This window comes from Periophthalmus magnuspinnatus, chromosome 15 (assembly GCF_009829125.3).
Source record: "Periophthalmus magnuspinnatus isolate fPerMag1 chromosome 15, fPerMag1.2.pri, whole genome shotgun sequence".
NCBI lineage: Eukaryota > Metazoa > Chordata > Actinopteri > Gobiiformes > Gobiidae > Periophthalmus > Periophthalmus magnuspinnatus.
In genome coordinates this window covers 1,703,945-1,731,768 of record NC_047140.1, presented here as the reverse complement: position 1 = coordinate 1,731,768, position 27,824 = coordinate 1,703,945, and the positions used below count along the sequence as shown (strand labels likewise).

The following is a 27,824-nucleotide window of genomic DNA, read 5'->3' as shown; positions in this document are numbered from 1 at the left end:
CTTTGGTTTTACTTATTTCTGAAGAAACATCTGATCGAAGCTCGCAGAGAACACAACCTTCTGGCTACCCTCACAAACCTGTCCTTACAACGAGATCTTATCAGGCGTGGTCGCCTGTTCCTGTCGCCCTCCAAACCAAGTCTGGGTTTGGCTCCCTCTCCAGTTCGTCATCCAACACGCCCTCTGCCTCTCCACTAAAGTCTGTTTGGTCTATAAACTCTGCATCCCCTATCAAAACCAACATCCCTGGATCACCAGCATCTTCAGTAAAGTCAGCTAGTGACATGGCTTCTCCCATCCGCTCCTACAGAAGTATCTCATCTCCTATAAAAACTGTAATACAGCAGAGCCCGTACCCAGTTTCCACCAGTCCTTTAGCATCACCTGCCAAAAGTGTCTCAGACCACATGTCTATGAAAGGACTGGCATCTTTGTCTGCCAGGACCTCATCCATAACAGGATCTGGAGTAAATATTCATGAAAAAACACCTATTGACACAACCCCACCAACCTCTCCCAAAACATCTCTCAGTATGTTCAGCTCACCTTTGCCCTACAAGACAGTCATGGGGGCCTCTAGTTGCACATCTTCCTCTCCAATAAAAACAGTCCCTGGCCTTTCATCGGTTCGAACCCTTACAGACAACACTGGACCTGCAAGAAACTTGTTTTCTTCTCTGTCATCACCTTTTAAGTCTAACACAGCCCAGAGTGCAGCAGCATTAATTAACGGATCGGTGTCACCTACCCAATATCATTCTCCCACTCCAAGCTCTTTACTTGCAAGTAGCCTGCAAGAACGAATACAAGCAACCACTAATGCTGCAACAACAAGTGTTAATGCGGCCTTTGATGAAGTGGAAAAAACATTTAACTCTTGCTCTGCAGGCTATGGTACATTGAAGTCTTTATCCTCCTCAGCATCCTCGTCGTATCAGTCCATCAGATCATCAGCTTCTAGCTCTTTGTATGCCTCTCTGAGAGGCCCTCCTAATACCACCACTGCAGTGACATGCAGCACAGTGACTGTCCCAGTGTATTCTGTCATAAATGTGCTACCAGAGCCCCAGTTTAAAAAGCTCCCTGAAGTGTCCAAGTCAGCTGCTGCTCTTTTGTCCCCTCGTAAAGCACCCCCTACAGAGCTTAGTGCTCAAATGCAGTCCCCTTTTGCCAGAACGCTTTCCCCTGTCAAATCTCATTTATACTCAGCTGGCATAAAATCAAGCACCACAACACCACTATCATCCAGCCAAGAGATTTTGAAGGATGTGGCTGACATGAAGGAGGACTTAATACGCATGTCTGCAATCTTACAAACAGATCCAAATTCAGTGGCCAATAAAGGCTATCAGTCTGGTTCACCATGTGAAGCTAGAATTGATGATGAGGAGCCATATAGGATTGTAGAAAAGGTAAAGCAAGATTTAGTTAAAGTCAGTGAAATATTGACAAAAGATTCCGTGAGAGATGGAATTGTTACCATGTCTAGAGGATCACTGGATGACATACAGTTTTCCAAAGTACCAGTGGAACAACCCCCAAGTAATTGGAGTTTTCCACCTAGATATGAGACAGTAGTTCCTCAAGCTAAAACCAAAACAATTTCAGACAGAGATTTTAACCTCTCTAAAGTTGTTGATTATCTTACAAATGAAGTAGGTAGTACCACTTTCTCAAAGATGCATGACACAATAAATAAATCAGATGAAATAAAAAGTGAAATAAATGTCAAAGAAAAGCAGAAACGTGTTCTTAAACCAGCTGTGGCAGTTCAAGAGCATAAGCTCAAAATGCCTCCTACTAATATGCGTTCATCACCTTCAGACAAGGAGATCAGTAAAGTAGCTGAAGCACTCTTTGGAGCAGACATGGTGCTTGAATCTCCTGATGATATCTCACATGAACAGGATAAAAGCCCACTATCAGACAGTGGTTTTGAGACCCGAAGTGAAAGAACACCATCTGCACCACAGAGTGCTGAGGGCACAGGCCCCAAAGCACTCTTTCAAGACATCCCCATACCCCCAGTGATCACTGAGACTAGAACTGAGGTGGTTCATGTCATACGCAGTTATGAATCTCCAGAAGATAGCAAACAGCTAGAGGACACACAGCCCCACAGATATGTGGAGTCAGATTTTAAAGGTAACCAAAACCAAACTGCATCTAGTCCAGAACATAATAAATGTTATCAGATCAAATCCAGTCCAGATGAAGACCCAATGGGAAAGGGTATGAGAGTTAAGGAAGAGACACACATAACAACCACTACTAGGATGGTGTATCACAAACCACCTGGCAAAGAAAGTGCATCTGAGAGATGTGAAGAAACTATGTCTGTACATGACATAATGAAGGCTTTTCAGGCAGGCAAAGACCCCTCCAGAGAACTCGCAGGACTGTTTGAACACAAGGGTGGCAATGAAGAAACATCACACAGGGTGCTTGAGGACCTCAGCTCCAAACCTAAGGTAGAAAGAATTATTGAAGTCCACATTGAAAAGGGCAATAAAGCAGAACCGACAGAGGTTATTATAAGAGAAACTAAAAACCATGGCGAAAAAGAACTGTATTATTACCCAGAAAGTCGGCAGGAGGAAGGTGAACCAGAAGAATCACTTCCAGTTTACTTAGAGTCCCCTAGAATTACCACCTCCATGTCACAAGATGATAGTCGCCCTAGTTCAGCTCAGCTCATGTCTGATGATTCTTACAAAACATTAAAGCTACTTAGTCAGCAGTCTGTAGAATATAATGAGGATGGTTCCTCTGAACTCAGGGGAGAATCATATAATTTTGCTGAGAAAATGCTGCACTCGGAGAAGTTTGACCAGTGTCACTCTGATACAGAGGAATATTTGAGAGACAGATCTCGATTACATTCCCCGGACAGAACTAGTCATAGTGAGGGAAGGCCAAAGACAGAGTATGTCTTTAGGTCATCCCGGAATGTTTTTGATAAATCAGGAAGAATGACCAATGTGGATGATAATTTTGATAAACTCACTCTTTTACAATACTCATCTGAGTCAAGTAGTCCAAAACAATCCATATGGATGCGAGTATCAGATGATGCACAGGAAAGAGAAAGAAAGCAGCTCATGTATGAGGATAGAGTGGACAAAACAGTCAAGGAGGCAGAGGAAAAACTTAGTGAAGTATCACAATTCTTTCGCGATAAAACAGAACAACTAAATGATGAGCTCTCATCTCCAGAGAAGAAATCCCGCAGGTCAGATTTCAGGGAATCAAGATCAGGGCCTAGTTCTACACACAGCAGCCCTGAGCGGACATCTTATAGGGGTAGTGGGGAAGAGTGGAGTCTAGAGCGACTCCGAGACAGATTCAGCTCAAGTGACAGGAAATGTGCCAGTCTGCCTAGTAGCCCAGAGAGGAGAGTGCTGCTACAGTTTAGCGACACAGATGCAAGAAAACAGGGTGATGTGGAGGCACAAGGAACCACAGGAGAGTGTTCTAAGTCATACAAAATGTCTTCCTCAAAAGTAAGTGCCGTAAGGCTTAAGTTTGAACAGGAGGCTCAGAAGAATGAAAAAGGTTATCAGGGTAGTCAAAGTTCAGGCTCTCCAATAAGGAAACTCCAGGAGAGTAAACTTCCTGTCTACCAGGTATTTGCTGGTTCAAATACACCCAAAACTCCAAATAGTCCTGCAAGCCAAAGGAGGGGTCTAGATAGTGAATCAAATAGATTATCTCCCAAGCATGAAGTTGGTGTAAAAGACAATGATGACAAAAGAGTTTTTAAGACATGGGAAAGACAGGGCTATGGCAACTACAAACCACAGTCACCAAAAATTTCACATAGCAGTGTTCATGATTGTTTAAAAGATTCTAGAAATAGTGATTCTCAATCACAGGAAACAACTAAGAAAATAATTTATACTGAATTTGTCGTCAGAGAAGGTCCAAATAGCAATGATGGTCTAAAAAAAAACTCGGAATCACAAATTCCTGTAAGAAAGTTGTGTAATTTACCACAAAAACAAGAATCCTCTCAGTTGTCTGAAAAGATAGGACCCCATATATCTACCATAGCTAGAAATCAGGCACACAATACCTCTGAAGCCAGCAAGCCTAGTCTTGGGTCAGTAGTAAAACCCATAGATTGTTTAGACAGTACTCAGAGAAATGTAGTGTGTAATGGGGTAGATGTTGATCAAGTAGAGTATTTGGAGAAAGGCACCCCTGTTGTTGTTACCGAGGGCTACAAGGATATTAAACCTTTACCTGTTTATGTTAGTATCCAAGTAGGAAAGCAGTATGAGAAAGAAACTGCTTCAGGCCAGCTCGGAACATATAAAAAGATAGTGAGCCATGAAAGTAGAACCGTTCATGAAACAAGGGGTGCATTTTACACTGTCAAGCAAAAGCCGTCTCCTCAAGGTAGTCCAGAAGATGACACTCTTGAACAAGTGACCTTCATGGACAGTTCTGGAAAGAGCCCTGTAACTCCTGAGACCCCAAGCTCAGAAGAAGTAAGTCTTGCTTCAAGAACACCTGACTCTGTGATAGGCGCAATGCCTGGTATGCCAAGCACAATACCAGAAGAGTCTGAGGACGAAGAAGCAAAGACACAGGTCTATAAAGGACCTATAAAAAACAAGTCTAAACCAGCTTCTTCTGAAGGTCTCAGCAAAAAACAGGAAGAAGGAAGAGCCTGTTCAAAAGACAAAAGAGTGGCATATATAGAGTTTCCTCCGCCTCCACCTATTGAGGCAGAGCAGTCAGATACAGAGAAAAAGGGCTCTTGTGGTTCATCTGAGGCAGAGACAGAAATGATGGAAGTCAACCTTCAGGAGGAGCATGACAGGCATCTTCTAGCCGAGCCTGTGATCAGAGTTCAACCACCATCACCAATTCCCCCAGGAGCAGATCATAGTGATTCAAGTGATGATGAGTCTGTGTTCCATCCCATCCCTATCAAAAAGTATACCTTCAAAATGAAAGAAGAGGGAGAGAAACGTCCAAAACACAGAAGATCAGAAAAAAATGGGAATAAGGAAACTGGGGGTAATGGTGCATCAAAGGGAGATGATGCTGACCTTGAGCAAAATGGCAATGATCAGTCAATAACTGACTGTTCTATAGCCACAACTGCAGAGTTCTCACATGACACTGATGCAACAGAGATAGACTCTTTAGATGGCTATGACCTTCAAGATGAAGATGATGGATTAAGTGAGGATCCTAAAACATCCAGTCTCTCCAATGATGGAAAAAACACTGACCGCTCATTCAGTCAATCCAAGCTTGAAGTCATAGAGGAGGAAAAATGTGAGGAAGCAGGAGATGATGGAAAGGCAAAGACCAGGTCATCCAGCACAAAAGGCAGTGAAGATGAAAAAGATTACACTCTTGAAGGAAGGCATCCAGATAGAAAGGGAAGTGCAGAAAACTACTTTGGATACCAACTTGAAGAAGAGCTGAACTCAACATTTAAAACTGTTGCCACAAAAGGTCTTGACTTTGATCCCTGGTCAACCAAAGGGACTGATAATGAGGGACTGTTTGAATCCAAAATGAAAGATGAAGATCCAAAACCCTTTGGTTTATCAGTGGAGGACAAGTCACAGGCTACAACACCAGATACAACCCCTGCTAGAACTCCAACAGATGAGAGCACACCCACTAGTGAGCCTAACCCATTCCCTTTCCACGAAGGGAAGATGTTTGAGATGACCCGCAGTGGTGCTATTGACATGAGCAAGCGGGACTTTGTTGAAGAGAGGCTTCAGTTTTTCCAAATTGGTGAGCATCCCTCTGACCCTAAATCAGGGGAAAAGGGGAGAGGGGGCAATGTTGTGGGGGTAATGTCCTCTCCAACAAAAACGGGAGATGGGATGGTGAAGGTAATAGATACCACTAACAGCACTACACCAACAACACCAGCAACAGCAGCAAAATGCAGCCCTGCACAGTCTGGCAATGGCACTGGTTATACTGGTAATGGCGCTGCTGCCTGTGAAGCCATAGCTGAGACTGCCTCCTCATGTACAATCACAGCCTCCAAAGTTGATTCTAAGTTACGCACCCCTATTAAAATGGGCATAGCTGCCTCGATAACTGTGAAAAAAGACTCAGGGGATCACAGTGACTCTAAAAATGAAATGTCGGAGGGACAAATGGTGCCAGAGTATATCAGTATAGAGAGTACAGATCAGAAGTGTACTGATGACCAATCTAGCAGTCCCACAGACCCCAAGGTAGAGAGGAAGGATTTCCCTTCGGAAAACTGCAACAATAACAATAACCTTGAGTCATCTAGTGTTCTGGCCAACTACATTCAATGTGGCAGTGTGGTGTTTAATTTGCAATGCTCATCTGAGCCCACTCTTCAGAAAGCCAGCAGAATAGAAACACTCAGTTGTAAAGACAATGAAGAAAAGATGGAGGTGCAGCAAGAGCAGGCCCAAAAAAGTGAAACAGTTAAAGACACAGAAGTAAAGCAGCTCAAGTCCAGACTTCCAGTAAAAGCTTCAGGGTGGTCATTTCACACACAGGGAAAAGCAATAGGTAAACAGAAGCCCAAAGGAATAGTTAAGCTTGAGGTTAAAAGGAAAGGAGAGCCAGCTATAGCTAAAGTTGAACCCAGGTCTCGAATACCCATTAAAGATGTTAAAAGAACTACCCCATCTGCCACACCCAGTTGTAGTTCCCTTGGTTTGGTTCGTGCTAGCTCCCAACCAACAAGAGTATTGCCCAGAGAAAGGAAAGTTATAGATTTACCCTCAAGACTGCCTCTAAAAGACAGGCATCAGATTAGCAAAGTATCAGCTGTAGGAGGATGTAAACAGGAGAGGCAGGAAACCCCTAGTGATGTTTGTAAACGCACCATCGAATACTTTAAAGACATTAGCGGGGAGACGCAAAAGTTGGTGGACCGCCTGTCAGACGAGGAGAAAAAGACGCAGACAGAACAGTCGGAGGAAGACAGCACCTCCCGGAGCACCTCTCTGTCGGACGCCTCCCAGCCCTCCCAGCCCTCCGGCTCATCCAGGTCTGGTAGAGGTCCGAGGGCTGAGGCCGGGGCCGCGTCCGTAAGGGCAAAGGTGGCGGCGACGGACAGGGCCTCCGGCAGTGAAAGGAGCAGAAGGAGTAGGAGGACTGGTGGGAAGGAGGGCAGTCAGGGACTCACAGGGTCTCGAACGCCTCCCATCGCAGAGATCAAGCCTAGTTTGTAAAATTTTCACACTATGTTAAAATACATCTATATTTATATAGTTCACTTTTAGTTGCATGACTTTGTTGTGATCATTAATGACTGGAATGCCTGTGGCGTGTCTACATATTTTGTTGAAAATAGCTATGTCATTTAAATTTATGTTTGTCATTGATGTATTGTGTAGTGTATTGTCCTTGTTGCAAGATACTCTTCCTCTTCCTCTCTTTTTACAACCTTACCCAAGTGTAAGCATGTTAGTTATAGTGGTGACTGGTCAAGTGGCACAGCCAGTCTGTAGTTTGGCAATTCATTTGTCTGTCTGTCAAGGGGGGGCGGGTGGGGGTGGGGTGGGTGGGGGGGTTGGGGGGGTGGGGGATGAGTTAGTGTAGTGTTTTTGCGATCATAAATTGTCATTAGGGTGTTGAGTGGAAAATCAAAAAGCACAAAGGTCTTGCATGCATAGTACTTTAGGTACTTACACAAACCTCCTTTTACATGTAGAAATGTTAGTGTCATATTCTTTGTTTTGTGTGATCTTCATGACAGTTACTGCCTGCTTAGAGATCACATAACCACATATAATCACAGAGCACTTACTCTAAAACATACATATTTTGTCATTTTGCTTGTGTCTAATTCATTTCTGGCCATTTTGAAAAATAAATAAATAAATACTGTATTTATTATTATGTAACGCTGTTTTGTTGTACTGTATATCTTTTCAACTGTTAAAAATATATATACATATATATTTATATAATTGATTGATTGATTGATTGATTGCAGTTTTTTTCCTGATCATCAGTTTGTGACTTAAATAGTATTACTGAAAAACAGGTGGCCAGAAAAGGATTAATACATCAAGGATTTTTTTTTTTTTATGTTTTTTTTTTTTTTTTTTTTTTTAATTGGAAAAAGCCCTAATCGATACTGTTCCTTACCAGGTCCTCAGAGCCCATGTGAGCGCACAGACCTGCGAATGGCTATTGTTGCTGATCATCTGGGACTCAGCTGGACAGGTTAGCTGATTTGAAAACACTAGGTTTAACTAAGTTTTAGATGTACTAATAGATTAAGTGGAGTTTCCATTTTTGCCTATGACAGAGTTAGCTCGGGAGATGAACTTCACTGTGGATGAGATCAACCATATCAGAATAGAGAACCCTAACTCTCTAACAGCTCAGAGTTTCATGCTGCTAAAGAAATGGGTCAGCAGGGAAGGAAAAAATGCCACAAGTAAGGCCATATTTCATTGCTAAACATGTCCAAAGAAATCTTTGTCTTTACATGAATCAATAAGAATTATTGTTTTTTCATACAGCGGATGCCTTATCCACAGTCCTGACAAAAGTCAATCGGATGGATATTGTCACTCTACTGGAGGGCCCAATTTTCGACTATGGTAACATTTCAGGCACCAGATGTTTTGCTGATGATAACGTTTTCCGGGATCAGGCTGATGGTAAAGTTTAGCTTTGTTTAGCTGATCTCTTTAATGTACCTGCTATTCAATCCTCTGTACCCCTTAGTGTAGTATATAGTTAAACAGAATTGTGCATGCATGTTATACCATTATAGGCTTTTATTTAACCCTGTTGTTTTACCACTGCCTACTTGTTTCTCTTAGTCCTCCTCCAGTTCCTCTGAGCTCGTCTTGAATAGATGACAATCTCTTTTGCTGCAAAACTAAGCTGCCTCCACTCCCTTTTATTGTACCTGCCTCCCACCATGTCCCACATCAGTATTCACATGTATGCTCATGCCAGCACATAACTGCTCTTAACACAAGAGTCAAGTTTTGCTGAAACCTTCCTTCTTCTTATGCATTCATTGCAACCCTGCACCTTAATGTCACTTTAATCTAGGTCTTTGTCAAATCACGATGCTCATTCTTTCTTTTTTCTTTTCTATTCTGCCTTCCATTGTGATCTTTCCCAAAGTTTCAATCATCATTCCTCTTATTCCTGGAAGTGCTGCCCCTATAATTATTCAAAAATCTGGTTTGTTTTGTCCACCACCAACCCCTACTCCCCCACCCACCCCACTCACCCCTACCTCCACTCTCAGCCCCCGCCGCTCTCCCAGTTATGAGTCCTCCATCTCTCTGAAAGATTTAGCACCAGCAGCACGATTTAAAAGTCACCCTGTTCCTGTACCCATCTCCCCAATTATTCCTGACCCACGACAATCTGCATCCTACACTTTTTCACCCCATTCTTCCTCCCCTATCCCATTGATCACCTCACCCCTTCCCACAACCCCTACTTGTCTTTCTCCACCACCCATTCTTTCCTTTGCGGTCCCACAGTCTCCAACACCATCTCTGCAAACAGACCCAGACAACTCTTCTTTTACAGTTGTTGGGTCACCAGCTCTCTGCAAACCAAATACTCTCCCTTCATCCCCTGCCCCTGATACACCCAAACCTAACTCTGTACCCAATTCTACCTCTGGTAAGATGTCTCCTCCTCCTGTCACCACCTCCCTGAGTGGAGAATCTTTAGCTGCACAGCTGCCCACTTCAGGTCGTGTCTCCCCTGTGTCTGTGGCTACTCTGCCAAACGCATCTGCCTCTGGATCGCGCTCTGCTAGCCCATGTCCTTCTTCCCCGCCGCTTCGCCCCCTGTCCCCCTGTCCTTCATGTCAGTGTGCACCCCCTAACCCTCCTCTTACCACCCAGACCCAGCATGACTCTTCTAAAATGGAGATATATATTTAGATATTTTAAGTGTTGCTTTTTCATCTGTCTGTGTGAGCATGGATTTCAAATTCTAATTAGGTTTAACATGTTGCGTGGCATGCTTTGTATATTAACACGGCCTTATGTCTGTACACACATGTTGCTCTTTAATCAGATTACCTTACTATAACATAATACATAATAACTTTAGTTTGCTTGAACTGTAGATGTAAATTTCACCACTAATATGCATGTCACATAACTGTGTAACACACATCCATTGATGCTTATTTTTTTTTATCTACTCATGTCACAAATGTAAAAAGAATGAGAAACATTTTCCATTAGGAGTGTCACAATATCAAATATTATCAATTATTGACACAATAACCAAACACGTTGTCTAATAGATTATTATTCCTCTAGGTATGAAACTTTACTCTACTATATATAGAAACTTTCTGTAAATACATTGCCTGGCCAAAAAAAGTTGCCATATAAAAAAGGTCATACACTCTAATATTTGGTTGGACCGCCTTTAGCTTTGATTACGGCACACATTTGCTGTGGCATTGTTTCGATAAGCTTCTGCAATGTCACAAGATTTATTTCCATCCAGTGTTGCATTAATTTTTCACTAAGATGGTGCATTGATGATGGTAGAGTCTGACTGCACAAAGTCTTCTCCAGCACATCCCAAAGATTCTCAATGGGGTTAAGGTCTGGACTCTGTGGTGGATATTCCATGTGTGAAAATTATGTCTCATGCTCCTGAACCACTCTTTCACAATTTGAGCCTGATGAATTCTAGCATTGTCATCTTGGAATATGCCCGTGTCATCAGGGAAGAAAAAATCCATTGATGGAATAACCTGGTCATTCAGTATATTCAGGTGTCAGATGACCTCATTCTTTGAGCACAGACTGTTGCTGAACCTAGACCTGACCAACTACAGCAACCCCAACATATTTGCTTAGTTAAGTCCAGGTGGTGACTTTTTTTTTTGGCCAGACAGTGTAGTATAGTAAAGTAAAGTAAAGTATAGTTAATGTGACCAGATAAAAAATCTCTTTACATTTAGATTCACTTGGGGAGCTATATTGAATTGAAATTACTTAATTTTGTTTATACAATTGTCACAATATATGATATTTAGTTCCTAATATTTTTTTATTTTGATATGAATAATCTTAGTTCTGGGTTAAACCAATGATCTTGACATCCTTATTAAGAATTATAGTTATGTATTGAGTTATAGTTCTCTACATGCTTGTGGTGCTGTGGATGTTCCTCTTTCAGTTCCTTGTAATATGTATGCTTACATTTTGCTCTTGTGACATTATCCATCTGACTGGGTGTGGAGTTTGCGGGTCTGTTCTCTGTGTAGCATGCTTCAGCCTGTGTATGTGGTCCTGTCACCTACAGATTATCAGAGCATTCTAGCGGAGCTGCAGTCCCCCGCCGTTCTACTTCACTCTAGTCCCAGCTTCCTGGAGTCCGACCTTCCCATCACTCCCAACCCTTCTCTCACCCCATTTCCACAACAATATTTCACTGACCCAGACTCCATGGTGCCCCCGCCCTACAGCTCACAGGTGGCTCATGCTGGGGGAGACAGCCCCCCCAATAGTCCCTCAAGACCCTCCCAACTCGCCCTATTAGCCCCAGTCTTTGAACTCCCCGATCCCCTTCCGTCACTGGTCAAAAAGCCGCACATTGCTCTAAATGATCAGCTTCTCTTGAGTGAGGAAGAAGATAAATCCTGCCCACAGCAAATCCACAAGCCCAAGACACAACTAGCCACTGGTCTCTGTGAGCCGGACATCGACATGGCTTTCTCCACATCCTCCCCATCGCTATCATCCATATCATCCATTACTCCATCAACACCTGAAAGAGTTCATATAGGAGACTCTCCTCTGACCAGTGTTCCCATATTTGCCCAGGATGATGCACATTTAAAAGAATGTAAAAAGGACGTAGAAGCAGATGAACTAGTGAAAGTTGCTGAAAAGGCCAAGGCAGAGTTAGGGGGTAATATTGTAGTGGAGAAGTGGATAGAGCAGGAGCTTATTCAGAATGTAGAAATGAAATGTGAAATGGTCATACAAGATAAACTGAAGTTGGCTAATGAAATCATGTTGGAAGGGTATGCACAAGATGATACAGATATGACAAAGGAGCAGCTTGTTCTAGAAGGAACAGTGTGTCGAGTTGACGAGGTAAAAAATGTGCTGTATCCGTCCGAGGAGCAGATTGTGCTGATAAAAACAGGGAACGAAGTAGAAAAAAGTATCCTAGCTGAAAATGCAGAAAGTGAAAAAGAAGGTACTGATGGGAGAGTGGACGTAAAAGGGTGTAATGAGGAGAGTTTAAGTCAGGATAAGTCAGAGCATGATTTTCTCAAAAAGCATAGCAGCAAAATGTCCCTTGAAATCATTAGAGATAATGAAGTAAAATTAGAAGGAAGCCAAGAAGTCGAGGATCCCACAAAAGATAAAGAATGTCTGGCCACCCACCCCGCACCTCACGTGGATGAAATGGATTGTAAAACCATCAAAGAAATGAAAACACAAGAGGCACCTGCAGCAACTGAAGTATTGAAGGATAAAGGCTCAGAGGTGGAGGAGGACAGCGAGGAAACAAACGGTGCTACTATCAAGGAAATGATCCGTCAGGTGGAACAGGCAGAAAAAGACTTGTGTTCACTTTCAGGTTGGCACAGTAGTGACTCGTCTAGTGTCAACGTGGAGCCACCAACACAAGGGCGCAGTGTCAGCTCGGACCTCCTCGACAAACGGGAAAGGTAACCAGGAAAATATTTTTTTCTTTTGGGGTATTCCGAGAGAAGATATTTTTTTAGGTTTATGTATCTAACAAATGTTAAAGGACTGTAAAAATCCTGGAATATCACTTTATAGTCTTGTTTTTGTTTAAATCCTTACCCTTATTTGAGATATTCACATTTTGCATATCTTTAAGACAATATTATCAATATTCTCACTTAATAATTTATTGCTCATCTCTAAGTGCACAGTCTACAGTTTACAGTCATGTCATAACAGGGCCCTAATCTTTCATTTTAAATCCTGCAGCCATGAGATCTCGAGTGACTCCATCACTTCCTCGTCCAGAGGCGAATCAGGCAGATCCAGACAAAATGGCAACAATGCTAAGCACTCACCTCAGGACACCTCATCACAGTCTTCAAATGTCAAGAAGGAGGAGGGGGCATTAGTGTCAGAGAAAAAAATCCAGGTAATTTATTTAATTTTTTTACACAAATTTTGGTTGCATCCACTTTTCCTGCAGGAAGCCATGGAGCAGCATTGTTGCACACTAAAATTAATCTTAGGCTATTTTCACATAAGGTGGTGTGCATCTCAAAACATAAAATGTGTTTGTTTGAATTATGTGCCTCATTCAACCTTTCCCCTAAACTTTACATCAGAAGCCACATGAAGTTGACCCTTACCAATATGGCAAAATTAACACAGAACCTAGTAGTGCTATATTCTAATTCTTTCTTTTCTATAGGCACTTATATTGCTCCAGAGAAGGACCTTTTTATATGCTGTGGTGGCACATCCACATCAGTATTGACCTAAACGGTGCCTGTAAAAATGTCTTGTTGTTTTGTCTTTGTCTCAGTTTTGTGTTAATCCTTTTTTTTAATCATCAGCGAGTTAGTGCTGATTCTGGCTCAGAGGAAGAACAAACTGTAACCACCAAAATCTTCAGACGCCGTATAATTTTAAAGGTACAATGTGAGCCTGGTTTGTTGGTTTCTGGTGGGGTCTTTTTCTTTCAGCTGTTGAACTTGAGTTGTGCAGGTAGTAGTGGATTTGCAGTGGTGGTGGTGGTGATGTGCCTTTTTTGCTATTACAAATTACTATACAGGATTACTCAAACATGCATCTATTCATCAAAATGCAACTGTGAGGAATGATGAACACTGTTAAAACATGGTTAAAAGCTCATAAAAGTCAATTTTATATGTCTCTTTAATCCTTTAGTGCTTCCTCTATTACCATGATGTTTACATTTACACAGTGCTTCTTCCTGTCGTGCTGGTGGCATGGGTCAACCAAAATATTACACAATCATCTTACTGTTAATTTGACAAATATTTACAGGGCGAAGAAGCAAGAAACATCCCAGGTGAGAGTATGACTGAGGAACACTACTTGGATCATGATGGTAACCTCATCAGCAGAAAAGTAAAGTGCACTTGTTAAACTAATAATATCTTTGAGGGCTTATTACAGGAGCATCTAGTAATATCTATTGTGTTTTGAACCCCATTTGCTTTGGGTAGGTTATCAGAAAAGTTATCCGCCGTGTTTCCACGCCCACACCGGACAATCAAGGCAATGACAATGGAGTGTGGCGTAAGAGGGACCCTCGGCACAGTCCGGCTCTGTCTGAGGAGTGTTTAGAGGTTGGGTATAGTTTATCCAGGTTGAAATAATTTATCTGTGTCAGAACATGTGTATAGATCTTATTATCACAATGGCTCAAAACGAATCATGCAGTGTTTCAATTCATATCCACTTATTACTTTAAAGTACACTATGTACGTTTTTAAGTGGACAGTCCGACACCTTTTTTTTCTGTGAGTGTTGTTGATTTGTCTGGAATGTCCCACAAAATGGCATAACATTTAGCAATCTCCACGAAGACAAGAAAATCAAATGATTTTGTTTTAATCAATAAAATGCATACAATGGCATAAATGAAAAAGAGAAAGTTTATACTACACCGTGGAACATTCCAGGCAAAACAATGACCTGTTCACGAGACAAAGGTGATGCACCCTCAACCAGAAAACTTGCATAGTGCATCTTTAATGAAACTGGTCTACTATTTAACATTTGTTTCATTCATTTTGAGTCAATCATGCTTTCCTTCCACTTTTTTGCTTTTTTTTATTTTTTTTATTATATAAATTAACTACTACAATTCTAATGAACTCATGTTCTGATATGTTTTACTTGTGGTGAAGTCAAAGCTGACTTGGGTTTTTTGTTTGCTTTTTTGTGTGTGTAAAACACTTTTGCAACTGACTATGGAATTTTGGTGAACCTAATCTGTTCTTGCTGTGAATCATTAACATGTTTTTTTCTTCTTGTAGGCTACTAGTCTGATGTGAATTGCCTTCATTTATATTACTAACATGCAATCTGCTTGAATCTGTGGTTTTGGGTTGATGTGAAAATTAGTAAGCCTTTTATTTTAGACTACAATTTTAATTAATTCAATATTTTTGTTGTGTTTTACAGCAAGGCAGCGGGTCCAGAAATAGCAGGAGAAAGGATGATAGAAGGTCCAGCGACAAAAAGCACCACTCATAGCAAGGTAGAACAGCATTTGTTCCAGTGTCCAATTTTCACCAAAACTTATTCTCATCCCCCTGTGAGTCATTTGTTTCGTCTTTTTTATCTCATTCCTACAGATTGTCTCCCAGAAATAAGGTTCCACTGTGAGGACTTGAGGCAAAGGGTCCAATCTACTTATATCAGCTTTGTGGGTGGTTCTCATGCAGGAAGAGCTGATCATTTGCGCATGAGCATGAAAACTCACTCATTTTCTAGTCTCCTCTGTGGACCATGGACATCAATCCTGCTTCCTGGTTGAGGGGGCATGTGCCATTGGCCGACTAGTGTGAGGAGAGCATCCGAGCAGAGGTTTGAGGTGATGACTTTACTCTGGACTGCAGTGGAGACAGGTGAAACTGTGACCAAAGATGGCACAAGAGCTCTTTCCACAAGTTGCCTGGAAAGAAAAAAGGCGACACAAAACTGAAAAAAACTGCTGGACACTTCTGATACAAGTTCAACACTCGCCTTATAGTTTATTTTCTTGAACCCATTGTTTTTGATTTTAACTAACACTTTTTCTGAAATTACAATGTTATTGGTCAAGTTTGCACTAAAAGAGCAACCTTTTAAGTGCTTTTGAACTTTATGAAAGGGGTTTCAATTTTTAAAGATGAGTGTAATGAAACAGGTTCTTGTATAATTTATTAATAGAGCTGGTATAATATAATGTTTGTACATGATAATGCTGGTTTGATTTTAAATATAAACTTTCCAGAAAAAGTCAGATTTCAGTAATTTCCAAAATGGGAATTATTCTAATTCTGCAAAAGCAGCCTTTCAGATGACTCATATTTTCATGCATGTTCATTTATTTTGAGTACAATTTTTACAAGTTTGCAAAAACACTGTATTCAAATAACAAATACAACCCTTTATGTGTGTGCACATAGCCCTGACGTTGGTCACTACTTTTATATTTTAGGAGAAGCATTTATCATGTGTGGGCTTACAAAGCCATGTGAAAAATGTTCATAGCTGGGTTTTATCTGTCCTTTGAATGAATGAGTAGCATCTGCTGATTGATAGTCTGAATGTAAACGCTAGTAAGCTGGCTTTCTGTAAGATTTTACCATTGTGCATATTGGTTTTAAGGTGTAGGAGTCTAGACTTAAACCACCAATGACCACCAAGTGGTGTGTCATCTGGTTTCCAAGCTGTTGTGATATTAAAAGGAAAATGGGGCATTTCTTTATTTTTCTTTTTTTGTCTTTTTTTTTTTTTTTTTTTTATGTCTATTTATATCGTACTCACACTGAAGACACATAAAGTCATTATTGGATTGTAGCTCTATAGCATATTGTATGACAAAACACTGGATGGTCAAAAATAATTATTTAAGCATAAAATTGTGTTTAACTCTGAAACTGTGTAATATTTTATATTAGGCTTGAGAGTCCATATATACAGAGTCACATAGAATTGTTTTCATTAGCTCATTGGCAATATTTCATTAAATTACATAATATGTATTTTTTTTTTTTTATATATATAGCCCATGTAAGTGTGGTGTTCTACTGGTGCAATGGCTCATTATGCGGATGTCTATGCTGTGGACATTAAAACTATGTAACTTTTCTTTCTTTTATGTGGGTCAAAAGGTCAGAATGAGTTTGTTTGTTCAACATCCCAATATACTACCATGTCAATCTAGGGGTTAAGTGATTATTTGATATTGATTTTTTGTCAGTTTTCTTTGATATGTGTTTTCACATAAGAACTTTTGATGTACAATTCTTACTAACAGAGTGAAGCCATTGAAATGTAATATTCTAGCACTTTGGTTATTCAAGGTCTTTTAGAAGCTATAGCAGCAATGATGCCACCACAAATGTTTTAGACATCTTTAAAAAGTCAACTGAAAATAATAAGGTTGGTTTTGCAATAAATCTGTTTCTTTTCCTTGTGGCCTTGTACATTTGTGTCACTTACATTCGGACAATAGTGTAAGTCCTTCAACATATCAGTATTGGCATCCCACTCACCAGTGTCCTCTACAGCGTTCTCACAGCTGCAGGTGGGAGCATGTGGGAAGGAAATCTAGTGTCATATGTTTCTAAATGATTGATGATGACATTTTTAATGCATTTGACAAATAGAAAACATTTTATACTATACTATTATACTTCACAACAGAAGGCTGTGTGCTTAGCAGCAATACAAAAAGATAATTGGAAGGGAATAGGAAATATAAATAATATAGAACTTAATAAATGGTTATAGAGACAGAAACAGTCTATGTCGATACTAACCTATACAAAAAGCATAGTGGTCCCATAAGAGGATGCATGATTGAGTCTGCAATATCTACTATAACATTAGTGCTCTGTTAGTTGCAATGCTGTCTTCTTGACACACCCTTTGTCAGGCTCAGATTCATGCAGTGCTGGAGTTGGCCTGTTGGGGCGCTGTGGCCAGAGCGTGAACAAGGTCACACGGTGTACTGATAGCAGTACCATTGGACAGTAGTGAGCTGTTCAAACGCTGCAGCCCCGTGTGTGTGCTGTGCCTGTGCTGTGCCTGTGCCTGTGCTCTGCCTGTACTCTGCTCCACACTGTGGCACAGCCATGGCGGACAGTGCGAGTGAGAGTGACACTGACGGAGCGGGCAGCAGCTCGGCTACCCCGATGTCCTCCTCAGCCTCGAACTCTGGGAAACCCAGCATAGTCATTTCACAGTTTCGCTTGGAGGAGCTCACGAACCGCTTGGCCTCGCTACAACAAGAAAATAAAGTTCTTAAGATTGAACTGGAAACGTTCAAACTCAAGTGCAAAGCGCTGCAGGAGGAGAACCGAGATCTCCGCAAAGCTAGCGTCACCATTGTGAGTAATGCTAGAAGCTAACTAGCTCAATGCTAACCACGCCACCTGTATAAGCACATTTTGTCAGCGGGCTAGCTATATCTTTGTTCGTTTGTGTTAGGGTTATAAACAATAGTTTATCAGTCAGTTGCACTGTGTGTGTATATATAACTTCTCTGATTTAGCAACATGCACAGAATTTAACATGTTGGCTAATCTCTGAGTTGGATATTGCTAATCTAGCCTGTGCTAAACCTTGCTGTGTGACTGGGCAGTGTCACTCAGCAATTTTGCTTTGTTTTGTTTTGTGTTGCTAGTTTTGCTAACTTGAGCTAACCCCAGTAGCCATGAAATGACAGAGACAGCGCCCTGTATAGTTAAGCAGACCGCTCTTAGCTTTTATGGAAATGATAAGTTGTTTAGTATTATCCCAGCTTATGTCAGTGAAGATGTGATCTGGACACTGACGCATGCTGCTGCTAAGCTACTCCCCTCACTCAGATGTCCTCATGCTCACTTAATCAGTCCAGCTTCATAAAATGTGTAACCGATCTGGCGGATAGATGGGAAGTATGTAGGCCAAAGTTAGCCAGCTAGTCAGGCTCATGTAAAGCGAGTGAGCCACAGTGCCGCCGGCCCAGCCTATGTACATGTGTGCAGCTTAACTAGCTGTTTGCTCTCCATTGTGCTGTCATTGTTCCCAGCTGACACATTCTCACAGCTTGCAGAACAGCATTTTGCTTTGAGGTCAGGGTAAAAAGAGGAGGCTGGAAAACCGGGAAACTGGCTGTATCATCACACCAGCTGCAGTGGCTGACTCCTTTATTTATTACACACAGTTCTTTTTACTCCCCTCTTTAAATCACTCATTGCTCCAACTACTTTGGTTTAATCAAGGATATGTTACTCTTTATATTAATTTATGTCACAGTTGGCTATGTGTCTGCTCTCATTCAGATATAATTATGCAGATTTTCTGCTTGTGCATGGTTTTCATCTTAAACTGTGGCAAAACGGGTAATCTCAAGCAAATGTTGACAGAAGGACAGAGGTGTCTCAAAGCTACTGCTGTACTCACTCTGGTTAGTCTATGAAATACACTGTCACTGTACTAAAAATTTCCTCTTGTTGTCATTTTGTTTTGCAGCAAGCCAGAGCTGAACAAGAGGAAGAATTTATCAGCAACACCCTGTTTAAAAAGATCCAGGCCCTGCAGAAAGAAAAGGAGACCTTGGCAGTTAACTATGAAAAAGAGGAGGAATTTCTCACAAATGAGTTGTCAAGGAAGCTCATGCAAGTAAGAGATGGGACCAAAGATGAGATCATTCTTTATGTGTCTTTAGTGAGAAGTTGATGGACAGTGATTTGTAGATGCAAATTTTATTACAAATCTTAAATATGTAGTTATTCCATGCTTAATTACTTCTGAGAGGTTATGTTGGCAGGTGACCCAAATTAGAAATCTTAACAAGTCTTCAAGTACTGCCATGTTCCTTGTAGTCATTCTTCACTTCTGTGACTGTTAATTGGGTCAGCCTTTTCCAACATTTTTTTCAAGTTTCTTTAGCACCTAACATGCAGACAGACTGTTTATGGTTAGTTGCAGACCTTGGATTACTCATGTGTAATGTAGGAGGAATCTTGAGGCCACACATTACAAATATCTGAGCTGAACTTGCCTGTGAGTGAAAAAGTTGTTTTTTGTTATATTGAATGCTGTGGGTGTGGTCAAGTAAAAAATCATGTGACAGTTTGTGACCATCCTTTAATACATTACTTGACAATTGACACCATGGATTTAAGAGTGACAAATGACCAGCTTTCTATCCTACCCATGACTGAGTAGGCCCAGAGTAGTTCCTCTTTTACAGGTTTTAAACTTGTTGTACTGCTTAGTCAGCTAAAAAGCCCTGCAGAAAAGGCTCAGGGGTCAAGTTGTCTCTTTGCAAGACTAACTACTATGTGGTTACTGTTGGTTTCTTCTGAATAATTGAATAAGAACATTTCTAAAGAAACATGGCATCTGGTTTTGTTTAGATACCATGTATGTAGTTGTATGTGTATCAGTTTCCTTTGTGAGACTGTTATAAACATGTTTGTAAACATGCCATCAAATGTATTATACATTTTGTAATTGGTATTCTGTTCTCTGCAATGACTAATCAGTTGCACAATCCATCATGCTTTCCTCACCTCTTTCTTATGGCCTTGTCCTCTTTATAAATGCAACTGTTTTTATTCTTTTATTTCATATTCAAGCTCCAACATGAGAAAGCGGAGCTGGAACAGCACTTGGAACAGGAGCAAGAGTTCCAGGTAAACAAGCTGATGAAGAAAATAAAGAAGATGGAGAATGAGACCATTTCAAAACAACTAACTCTAGAACAGGTAAGTGTCCCCGGCGCAAATGCTTAAACATTTCAGTTGTGATGGCAATACAGCAAACCGTATAATTTTCCATGTAGATGCAGTAATTCTGTATCTGTATCAGTATGAACTCAATGTGTGTACACATCTGCTCATCCTTTAGTAAGTGAGATGCTTATTGATTGCTACTGTGTTTTGTAACCATGTACATGTATTGTCATTATAAGGAAAAAACATTTGTATTAAAATGGGTGAAGCGTTCACTAACTGGACATGTCTTTCTTATTCGTAGTTACGCCGTGAAAAGATTGACCTCGAGAATACATTAGAGCAAGAACAGGAGGCCCTGGTCAACAGACTGTGGAAAAGGATGGACAAACTTGAGGCTGAGAAAAGGTAATTATCATCTAAACATACATTACAGGGGTAAATATCTTAGAGCAAGGGTGTCAAACACATTTTCACTGAGGGCCACATCAGTAAAATGGCTGCTCTCAAAGGGCCAGATGTAAAATAACTACTACTAAAATAACTACTTTTAAACTTGTTAATTTATTATTTCTGTGTTTATTACGTATTCAAGTTACAAATATTGCATATGCATTGTCCTAGATTTAAAAATATGGCTGTGTAACTGCATCTCCTGATAAAATGACATTTTAAGATCGTCATACTTTTTGAATTTACCCTGTTGGGGGCCACATAAAATGATGTGGAGGGCCACATTTGGCCCGTGGGCCTTGAGTTTGGCACATGTGTCTTAGAGGGAACCTTAGAACACATTTACTCCAAATTAGCTTTCATCTCAACGTCAAAGGAGAACTCATGTTTTTGTTTTTCATTTTCAAACTAGGATCCTTCAGGAGAAGTTGGACCAGCCTGTGTCAGCTCCTCCCTCCCCCAGGGATGTTTCCATGGAGATCGACTCACCAGAGAACATGATGCGGCATATCCGCTTCCTCAAGAATGAGGTGGAGAGGCTGAAGAAGAGCCTCCGCACCACAGAGCTGCAGCGTAAGTGGCCCGATAATTCGTCCATATCTTAGACTTGTGATGTGTGAACATATGGCTTACACACAGCTCGGGGTGAATAATCAGTTAATTGCAAAATTTTATTAAATGCATACAATGACGTATTCACGTCCACACCAGAGGCTCACCCTTTGTGGCTGGTTGCTGCAAGAAGGGCATCCAGTGCAAAAAAAAAAAAAAAAAAACACAGCTAAACCACTGCAAAGTTTGTTGGCTATGTCAATCCTTCAAATATCAGGCAATAAATCATATTGTAGGCCCCATTTATTATTTGTTGCAGTAACTTGGATTACTGAATTGCACAATACATTCAAATTTCAGAATTTGTATTATATATTTTTTTTAAATAAGCTGAAAGAAAATGGATTTCAGTGTTGATTTTATTTTTTTTTATGAAATGGGGTTACCACTAGAGGGAGGCAGTGGATAGATTAGGCCTAGTGGAACAATTGGGTCACACAACAGTTAGTGTGTATACATTACTGCAATACTAAACTATACAATAGTTTGTGTTAGTACAAATGGGCAAGTTAGTCTCCTGTTTCGTCTTCTTCAGGTTCTACTTAAACATGTTTTTTGATCCATACGTACAAAAATGAATATTATTTTCATCTTGGACTCATCTGACCCACTATTATTTAATATTGGTTTTAAATGTCTAATGACACTAAAAAAAGAAATGTGGATTCACAAAATGAGCAAAAGCTTTTTTAAAATAACTTGAGTATAGCAGATGACTATGATTTTGGTGCTTCAAACAGACACTGAGAAGCGGGCTCAGTACATCGAAGAGGAGCGGCACATGAGGGAAGAGAACATCCGACTGCAGAGGAAGCTGCAGAGGGAGATGGAGCGCAGAGAGGCGCTGTGCAGACAGCTGTCCGAGAGCGAGTCCAGTCTGGAAATGGATGACGAGAGGTACTAAAACAAATGCACATTCTCCATGTGTCTATCCTAGAAGAGCCTATTTATAAGCTTGCAGAGTTGTTTGGTACTTCTTTTTGCATTCATTCAGTTGATGATGGTTTTTACATTTTAGGTACTTCAATGAGATGTCTGCCCAGGGTCTGCGAGCACGAACAGTCTCCAGCCCTATCCCTTATACTCCCTCTCCCAGCTCCAGCAGGCCAATATCACCTGGTGGGTACATTTGGTTGTGCTCATCATAAAACACTGCTGGCAGTTACAACACAAAGTCCATTTGTGCCTCTGTGATCTTTATTACGAATTACAATAATAGAGAATGCTGTAGAGTATTGACTAGTATTGAATGAATCACTGATGTACAAGGAAACTGCTCTGATTACCAATATCTGTTTTAATGACACTTGGTTTCTTATCAAAGTTTATTATATAATACCAAGACTTTATTGTATGTATTCACAAAGGCTTCAAAATATGACGTTGATATCAGCGTTGACTCCAGTTAGCAAGATTAGATTAGGGTCTATTGTTGGTACAGGGGTACTTAAACTCCTAGGTGCTATCTACCTTGTTTTGACAGCTAAATGCAACATGTTTCACTTTTGTAAAGTGTTATTTCATTATGGTGCTCTAAGGTCAGCAGTGCATGAGTAACTCTTGGTCATTATTTCCAGGTCTGTCGTATGGCGGCCACACAGTTGGCTTCACACCTCCTGCCACTCTGTCCCGAGCAATGCCCCACTACAACACCCCTGCCCTGCACGTCCACGGAAGTTCCTCTCATGCAGTAGCGGTGAGTCCAACATCACAAAGTCTGGTCACTCACATGAGAGTCACCTACTACTCGCACAAGTAGCTCAGGAACAACATAGCAAGAGGGATTTCATCAATGTTGCCTTCTCTGGCTATAAATAATGGTCAAACTGCAGAGTCCTTTGCGTCTCCCCTCTATAAATTTACCCCACAGTGAACATATGCCTGACTTTGCACTCTATATACTGACCAGGTGCCTGTAAGGCTCCTAATGACTGTGTGAAAGCAAGCTGGCTTGGGGGTTCCTCTAATTTGGTCCTATCGCTTTTATGTGTGAAAATTCCTTAAATATATATTTACCCTACAAAGATAATCTTTTTTCCTATTCGAATGTTGTATGTGCAGTTTAGAGTACGTACATTTGTGGACAGCTCCCACTCCCTCAAGGTTGAACACCAGGTAGTCACCCCAAAGTTGTCTTTGTTGCTTGCCATGATTGATTCCTTTCCAAAAATAAGGCTACCATCATCTGTTTCTTACCGTTTCATGTGTGCGAAAATTGAGGTTTCTTACAACAGACATGGCTGTAGTTGTGCAGTGCCTATCGAATTGATCAACTTAATTGATAAGGATATGGGTTATGTAAGTTACTTTGCGATAAAAACAGACAGAACCACATACATTAGAAATTATACCTAGTATTAAGTATAACTTAAAACATCTAAATCAGGAGTTTCAAACTCCTGGAGAGGCGGCCAGATTTAATAAACATGACCTGGTTGGAAACAGAGACTGACCTTAAACTGTTATATGTATTACCTTTAACCTAATCCCGGAATATTTTAGTTGCCAGTTGTTTTAGATTTAACAATTTATTACACTGTTAGGGATTTAGAAATGCCAATAAGCCACAAACTACCCTCAAACTTTGTGCTTAGTCGTAAGCTCATGTAGACCATTTACTCATGTATTATTAGGTCTAGCGATTGCTGACACAGTGAACTGCACAAGCTTTTACTGAGACTGTGCTTTAACACTGATACATCGGCCTTTTGTTTCAATGAATGATCCTGAACCTTCAGCCTGTGAAGGAGTCAAAACCATGTCAGCATATTCAGCTGTGAGAAACTAGTTGTTCTCTGGCTGTGATTAAAATGCTCCATGAAGAGGTTTGTAAGGTTTGCAAGAGAGATTGGGAGAAAGGGGTGTATCAGGTGTTCTATGTTTGCTTATAATGCCATGTGGTAAAGCCTTTACATTGGGCAAATTTGCTCAACAAACAAACCAACAGTTAGGCCACATTAATAGTTACTCCCACCTGAAGATTCAGCTCTCTGTTCGACTGACTTGTCCATTTATTTGTTGAGGAAAGTTTAAAAATCCCTGGGGAAGTAATGGTGTTTCTCACTGCTTCTTCTCCACTCCCCAGTAAACACAGAAAACAGTATTGTAAGTGCTAATGGTGCAGGGTATCATAGTAGTTTCTATGCCATTTATTGGTAGGCAATTAATATAAGTGGGTAATGATCTCAGGGGGTCACCAGAAATCATAAGTCTGATTTCTAGAATTGAGTCGACTCAAACCTTAGAATGTACAGGGCCATGATCTAATTCTACTGGTGATGCCATCTAAAACCCAGCAACTGCAGTAGTGTGTGATGGAATTTTCTGATTTTCTTTCTCACATGTGCTGATGTGTTAACCTGTTTTTTGTTCTTGTCTTCGTTGACAGAGGCCATCCCCGAGAAGAAGCACCAGCCCAGACAAGTTCAAACGTCCGACGCCCCCACCCTCCCCGAACACGCACTCAGGGGCCCTGCAGCCTCAGCCTCCACTCCCCCCTCCTGCTCAGCCCATGGTCCAGTCCATGTCCTCCCCGGCAGCTATGCACACGGCCGGAGCCACCACAGCACAGCAGCCTCCCTCTCAGCCTTAAGGCCACAAGCGCTCCTCCATGGGCCCAGCAAACGCCCTCTGAATGCCACGACGCTACTGCAACAGCAACTTTCATCAACCCCAGCGGAAGAAGGCAGCATTCTGACCACCTCCACTAACGAAGCAGCTCCGAAAAGGGGAAAGAAACCAGAAGGCAGCACGGCACATTCACAATGATGCTAGCTGCCTTTCTTATAAATATGGCGTTACTTCTCTTAAAAAGGAATGGATGGACTAAAAATTTATTGCTTCTTGGGATTCTCAAGCCCATCATCTGTTCCACATTCTGTCGTGTACATGTTAAGTTTTTGTTTTTGTTGCTTGGGACTGTAGCCGGGCGGAGATGTTGTGGCGCTTCTGACATAGCACAAACAGCACAGAGACAATGGTGGTGTGTTCTGATTGGTCTAAAGAGTTGGAATGTTTGGAGCAGTGCTTGGATGTTTGGCTGGAGAAAAAAAGATGTTGGATGTGGTTGATTCTTTTGTTTTCATGCCTAAAATATGACACGCAGTCGCAGTAAATGTCCTCCACGCTGGCACACCCCCACTGCTAAAATGTAAGCAGTTTGCATTTCACACAACCCCAAATTTAACACAGCTTTGATTATGTCCATCAGGGACAGCCTGTAATTACAGGGCATTGATTAAATAGAGTTCATCATACAATTCTTATTCAAAACCCTTCAAAATATCATCAGCTCATCAGTGTAATAGAAAAAAAAAACACATAGAGGACACTGGTACATACTTACTGATCAATGTCGCCTTTTCGAGGTGTATAAAATGTAGTCCGAGGTGTTACACTTAGTCATGTACTCAGTCTCTTTTCTGCTCTTCTCTGGTGTATTTCTGAACGCTTCTTTCATCCTAATGGATATTCCTCATCAGAAAAAGGAAAATGCATAATGCTCTTCACACTAAATATACATACTGCTATACATTCTAAATGAATGGTACTGTTGATCAAAGTTTCTATGTATAATTAAAGCTCTTGAGATGACACCTAACCATTTTGTGAGTGCAAGTAATTCTCACTCCTGCACACTTCACCAAGAACTGTTACAAATTATTCAGCATCTTTTTATTTTCATGGAGATATTTTAAGGTGGAGTATAGTCAAAAAATAATGTTGGTTCATGTTTAGATGGTTACACACAAAAGATGTGTAATATATTTACACCAGGTAAATCCTATAGGTAGTGATTCACAAATTGTGGTGCACAAGCTTGTTCTGGTGGTACATGGACTCCTCATGTCAAGTATTAAGAAATTTTTCTTCTCCTTTGGGCAGTTCCTTGTTTAGAACTTGTGCTCCAATAACCTAGTTTAGCTATAGTTACAGTCCTGTTAGAGACTCGGTTTAAATTTGGTGGTATGACTTAATATTTTCTGAGATGATAATTTGTGTGAAAAGTTTGAGGAAGTGTGTGTAGAGATTCATACACTGATTGGCCAAATAAAAAGTCTTGCATTTCGTTTGACCCCTTTTAGCTACGGCTCAAATTTACTCAGTCTCTGTAATCCTAATGGGGTTGACTTGAGGTCCTGGCACAGTCATCTTGGAACCTACCATTCAGGAGGGAAAAAATAAATTGAAGGAACAACCAGGTCATCAAATAAAACTTCCCCCTGGCGATAAATAATTATTTTTGATTGACTCATTGCATGATCTAGTATCTTCAAGTAGTATGCTAATCTCGTTCTTGGGCATGTTATGTTGCCAAACCTATTCCTGACAGTGACAACTATCCAATGAGAGGCTTCTGCCCATTTCATTTCACTTTTTTTAATCAAGCAGTGTATCATTATGGGTGAGGTATCTTAAAAGTGCACTATATAACTTTCAGGTTGGAGATTCCACCACCTGCTTGTGTCCATGCCTGGAATGTGCCACTGCATGGCATCTGAGTTATCTATTATGACTTGTGAATCAATTACAGGTGACTTTTAAAAACATGCTTTCTTACTGTGAGCAGGCATTCCATCTCCTCAGATCTGACTTGTAACATGGTCTTCTTGTGGTGTCATAACTTCAATGCCTTACCGTGGAATATTTCACACAAAGCTCTAACATTCATGGAGAAAACCAGGTGGTGGACCCTCCTCTAGAGAGTTGCATGGTGTACCTTTAAATTTTTCTTACTAGGAAAGCCTTCAGTGCTGCAGGACAACCTGTCAGGACCAGTGTGTCCACTGTGCAACTGAAGACAGCTGCTTGGTCAGGTCTTGGTTAGGGGAACCCAGTTGAGGGAAACCCAGCCTGAAGATGTCCACTGAACATGGGAGTTGTTTGCAGCTCACTGTGAGATTGATGTGTCTTACAGAGGGTCATGTTTTTTCACAGGCTGGTGTTTCTGTAAAGTCTTTTTTCTCAGGATATGGCCACAATAGAAGCATCATAAATCAAGGTAATTTGACACCATAACCCTGGCCTGTGCAGACGCCGATGACTCTTCTCTACGTAACACTTTCCAGCCCCCTATTGCTCACACACTGCGGTAGGTTGACCCTAACACTGCACATAACTCAAGTGCATTGAGTATTATCTTTGATGAAATTCGTACGGAGGTATGTTACAAATGTATTATTTCTATGACACAGTGTTCTTTGTCACAACCCAAGTCGGCAACCTGAACTAATCCAAGCAGGAATCTGGCTGTGTGCTGCGATGACCTTTCACCTTTGTGGAGCTGGGGAGCCAGGTGGTCAAATCTCCTTCAGCAGAGAACAGTGAGAGGCGGCTTCTTGGGTATCACACTACAACAGACATA

General features: G+C 41.0%; 2 protein-coding genes across 3 annotated transcripts in view; both read left to right on the top strand.

The window, feature by feature from the left end:
- ank3a (ankyrin 3a) overlaps positions 1 to 17,155 on the top strand; it is an 87,879-nt gene extending 70,724 nt beyond the window's left edge. The window contains exons 38-48 of one of the 2 annotated variants that reach the window (XM_055227513.1): positions 25 to 7,191; positions 8,125 to 8,199; positions 8,285 to 8,416; positions 8,502 to 8,642; positions 11,287 to 12,667; positions 12,957 to 13,119; positions 13,544 to 13,621; positions 13,998 to 14,081; positions 14,180 to 14,302; positions 15,144 to 15,219; positions 15,317 to 17,155. In XM_055227513.1, coding sequence (XP_055083488.1) covers positions 25 to 7,191; positions 8,125 to 8,199; positions 8,285 to 8,416; positions 8,502 to 8,642; positions 11,287 to 12,667; positions 12,957 to 13,119; positions 13,544 to 13,621; positions 13,998 to 14,081; positions 14,180 to 14,302; positions 15,144 to 15,215 — 9,416 coding nt within the window. In that variant the 3' untranslated portion in view covers positions 15,216 to 15,219; positions 15,317 to 17,155. The remainder of the gene's footprint in view (positions 1 to 24; positions 7,192 to 8,124; positions 8,200 to 8,284; positions 8,417 to 8,501; positions 8,643 to 11,286; positions 12,668 to 12,956; positions 13,120 to 13,543; positions 13,622 to 13,997; positions 14,082 to 14,179; positions 14,303 to 15,143; positions 15,220 to 15,316) is intronic. The other variant, XM_055227514.1, reaches the window with a different exon arrangement.
- A 486-nt stretch (positions 17,156 to 17,641) lies between these two features.
- LOC117382319 (coiled-coil domain-containing protein 6-like) lies at positions 17,642 to 26,060 on the top strand. The gene is made up of 9 exons (XM_033979459.2): positions 17,642 to 18,061; positions 19,188 to 19,337; positions 20,300 to 20,428; positions 20,700 to 20,803; positions 21,261 to 21,421; positions 22,201 to 22,357; positions 22,479 to 22,579; positions 23,038 to 23,156; positions 24,849 to 26,060. The coding sequence occupies exons 1-9, from the start codon at positions 17,807 to 17,809 to the stop codon at positions 25,050 to 25,052; spliced, it is 1,380 nt and encodes a 459-aa protein (XP_033835350.1). The 5' UTR covers positions 17,642 to 17,806; the 3' UTR covers positions 25,053 to 26,060.
- The last annotated feature ends 1,764 nt before the right edge of the window (positions 26,061 to 27,824 follow it).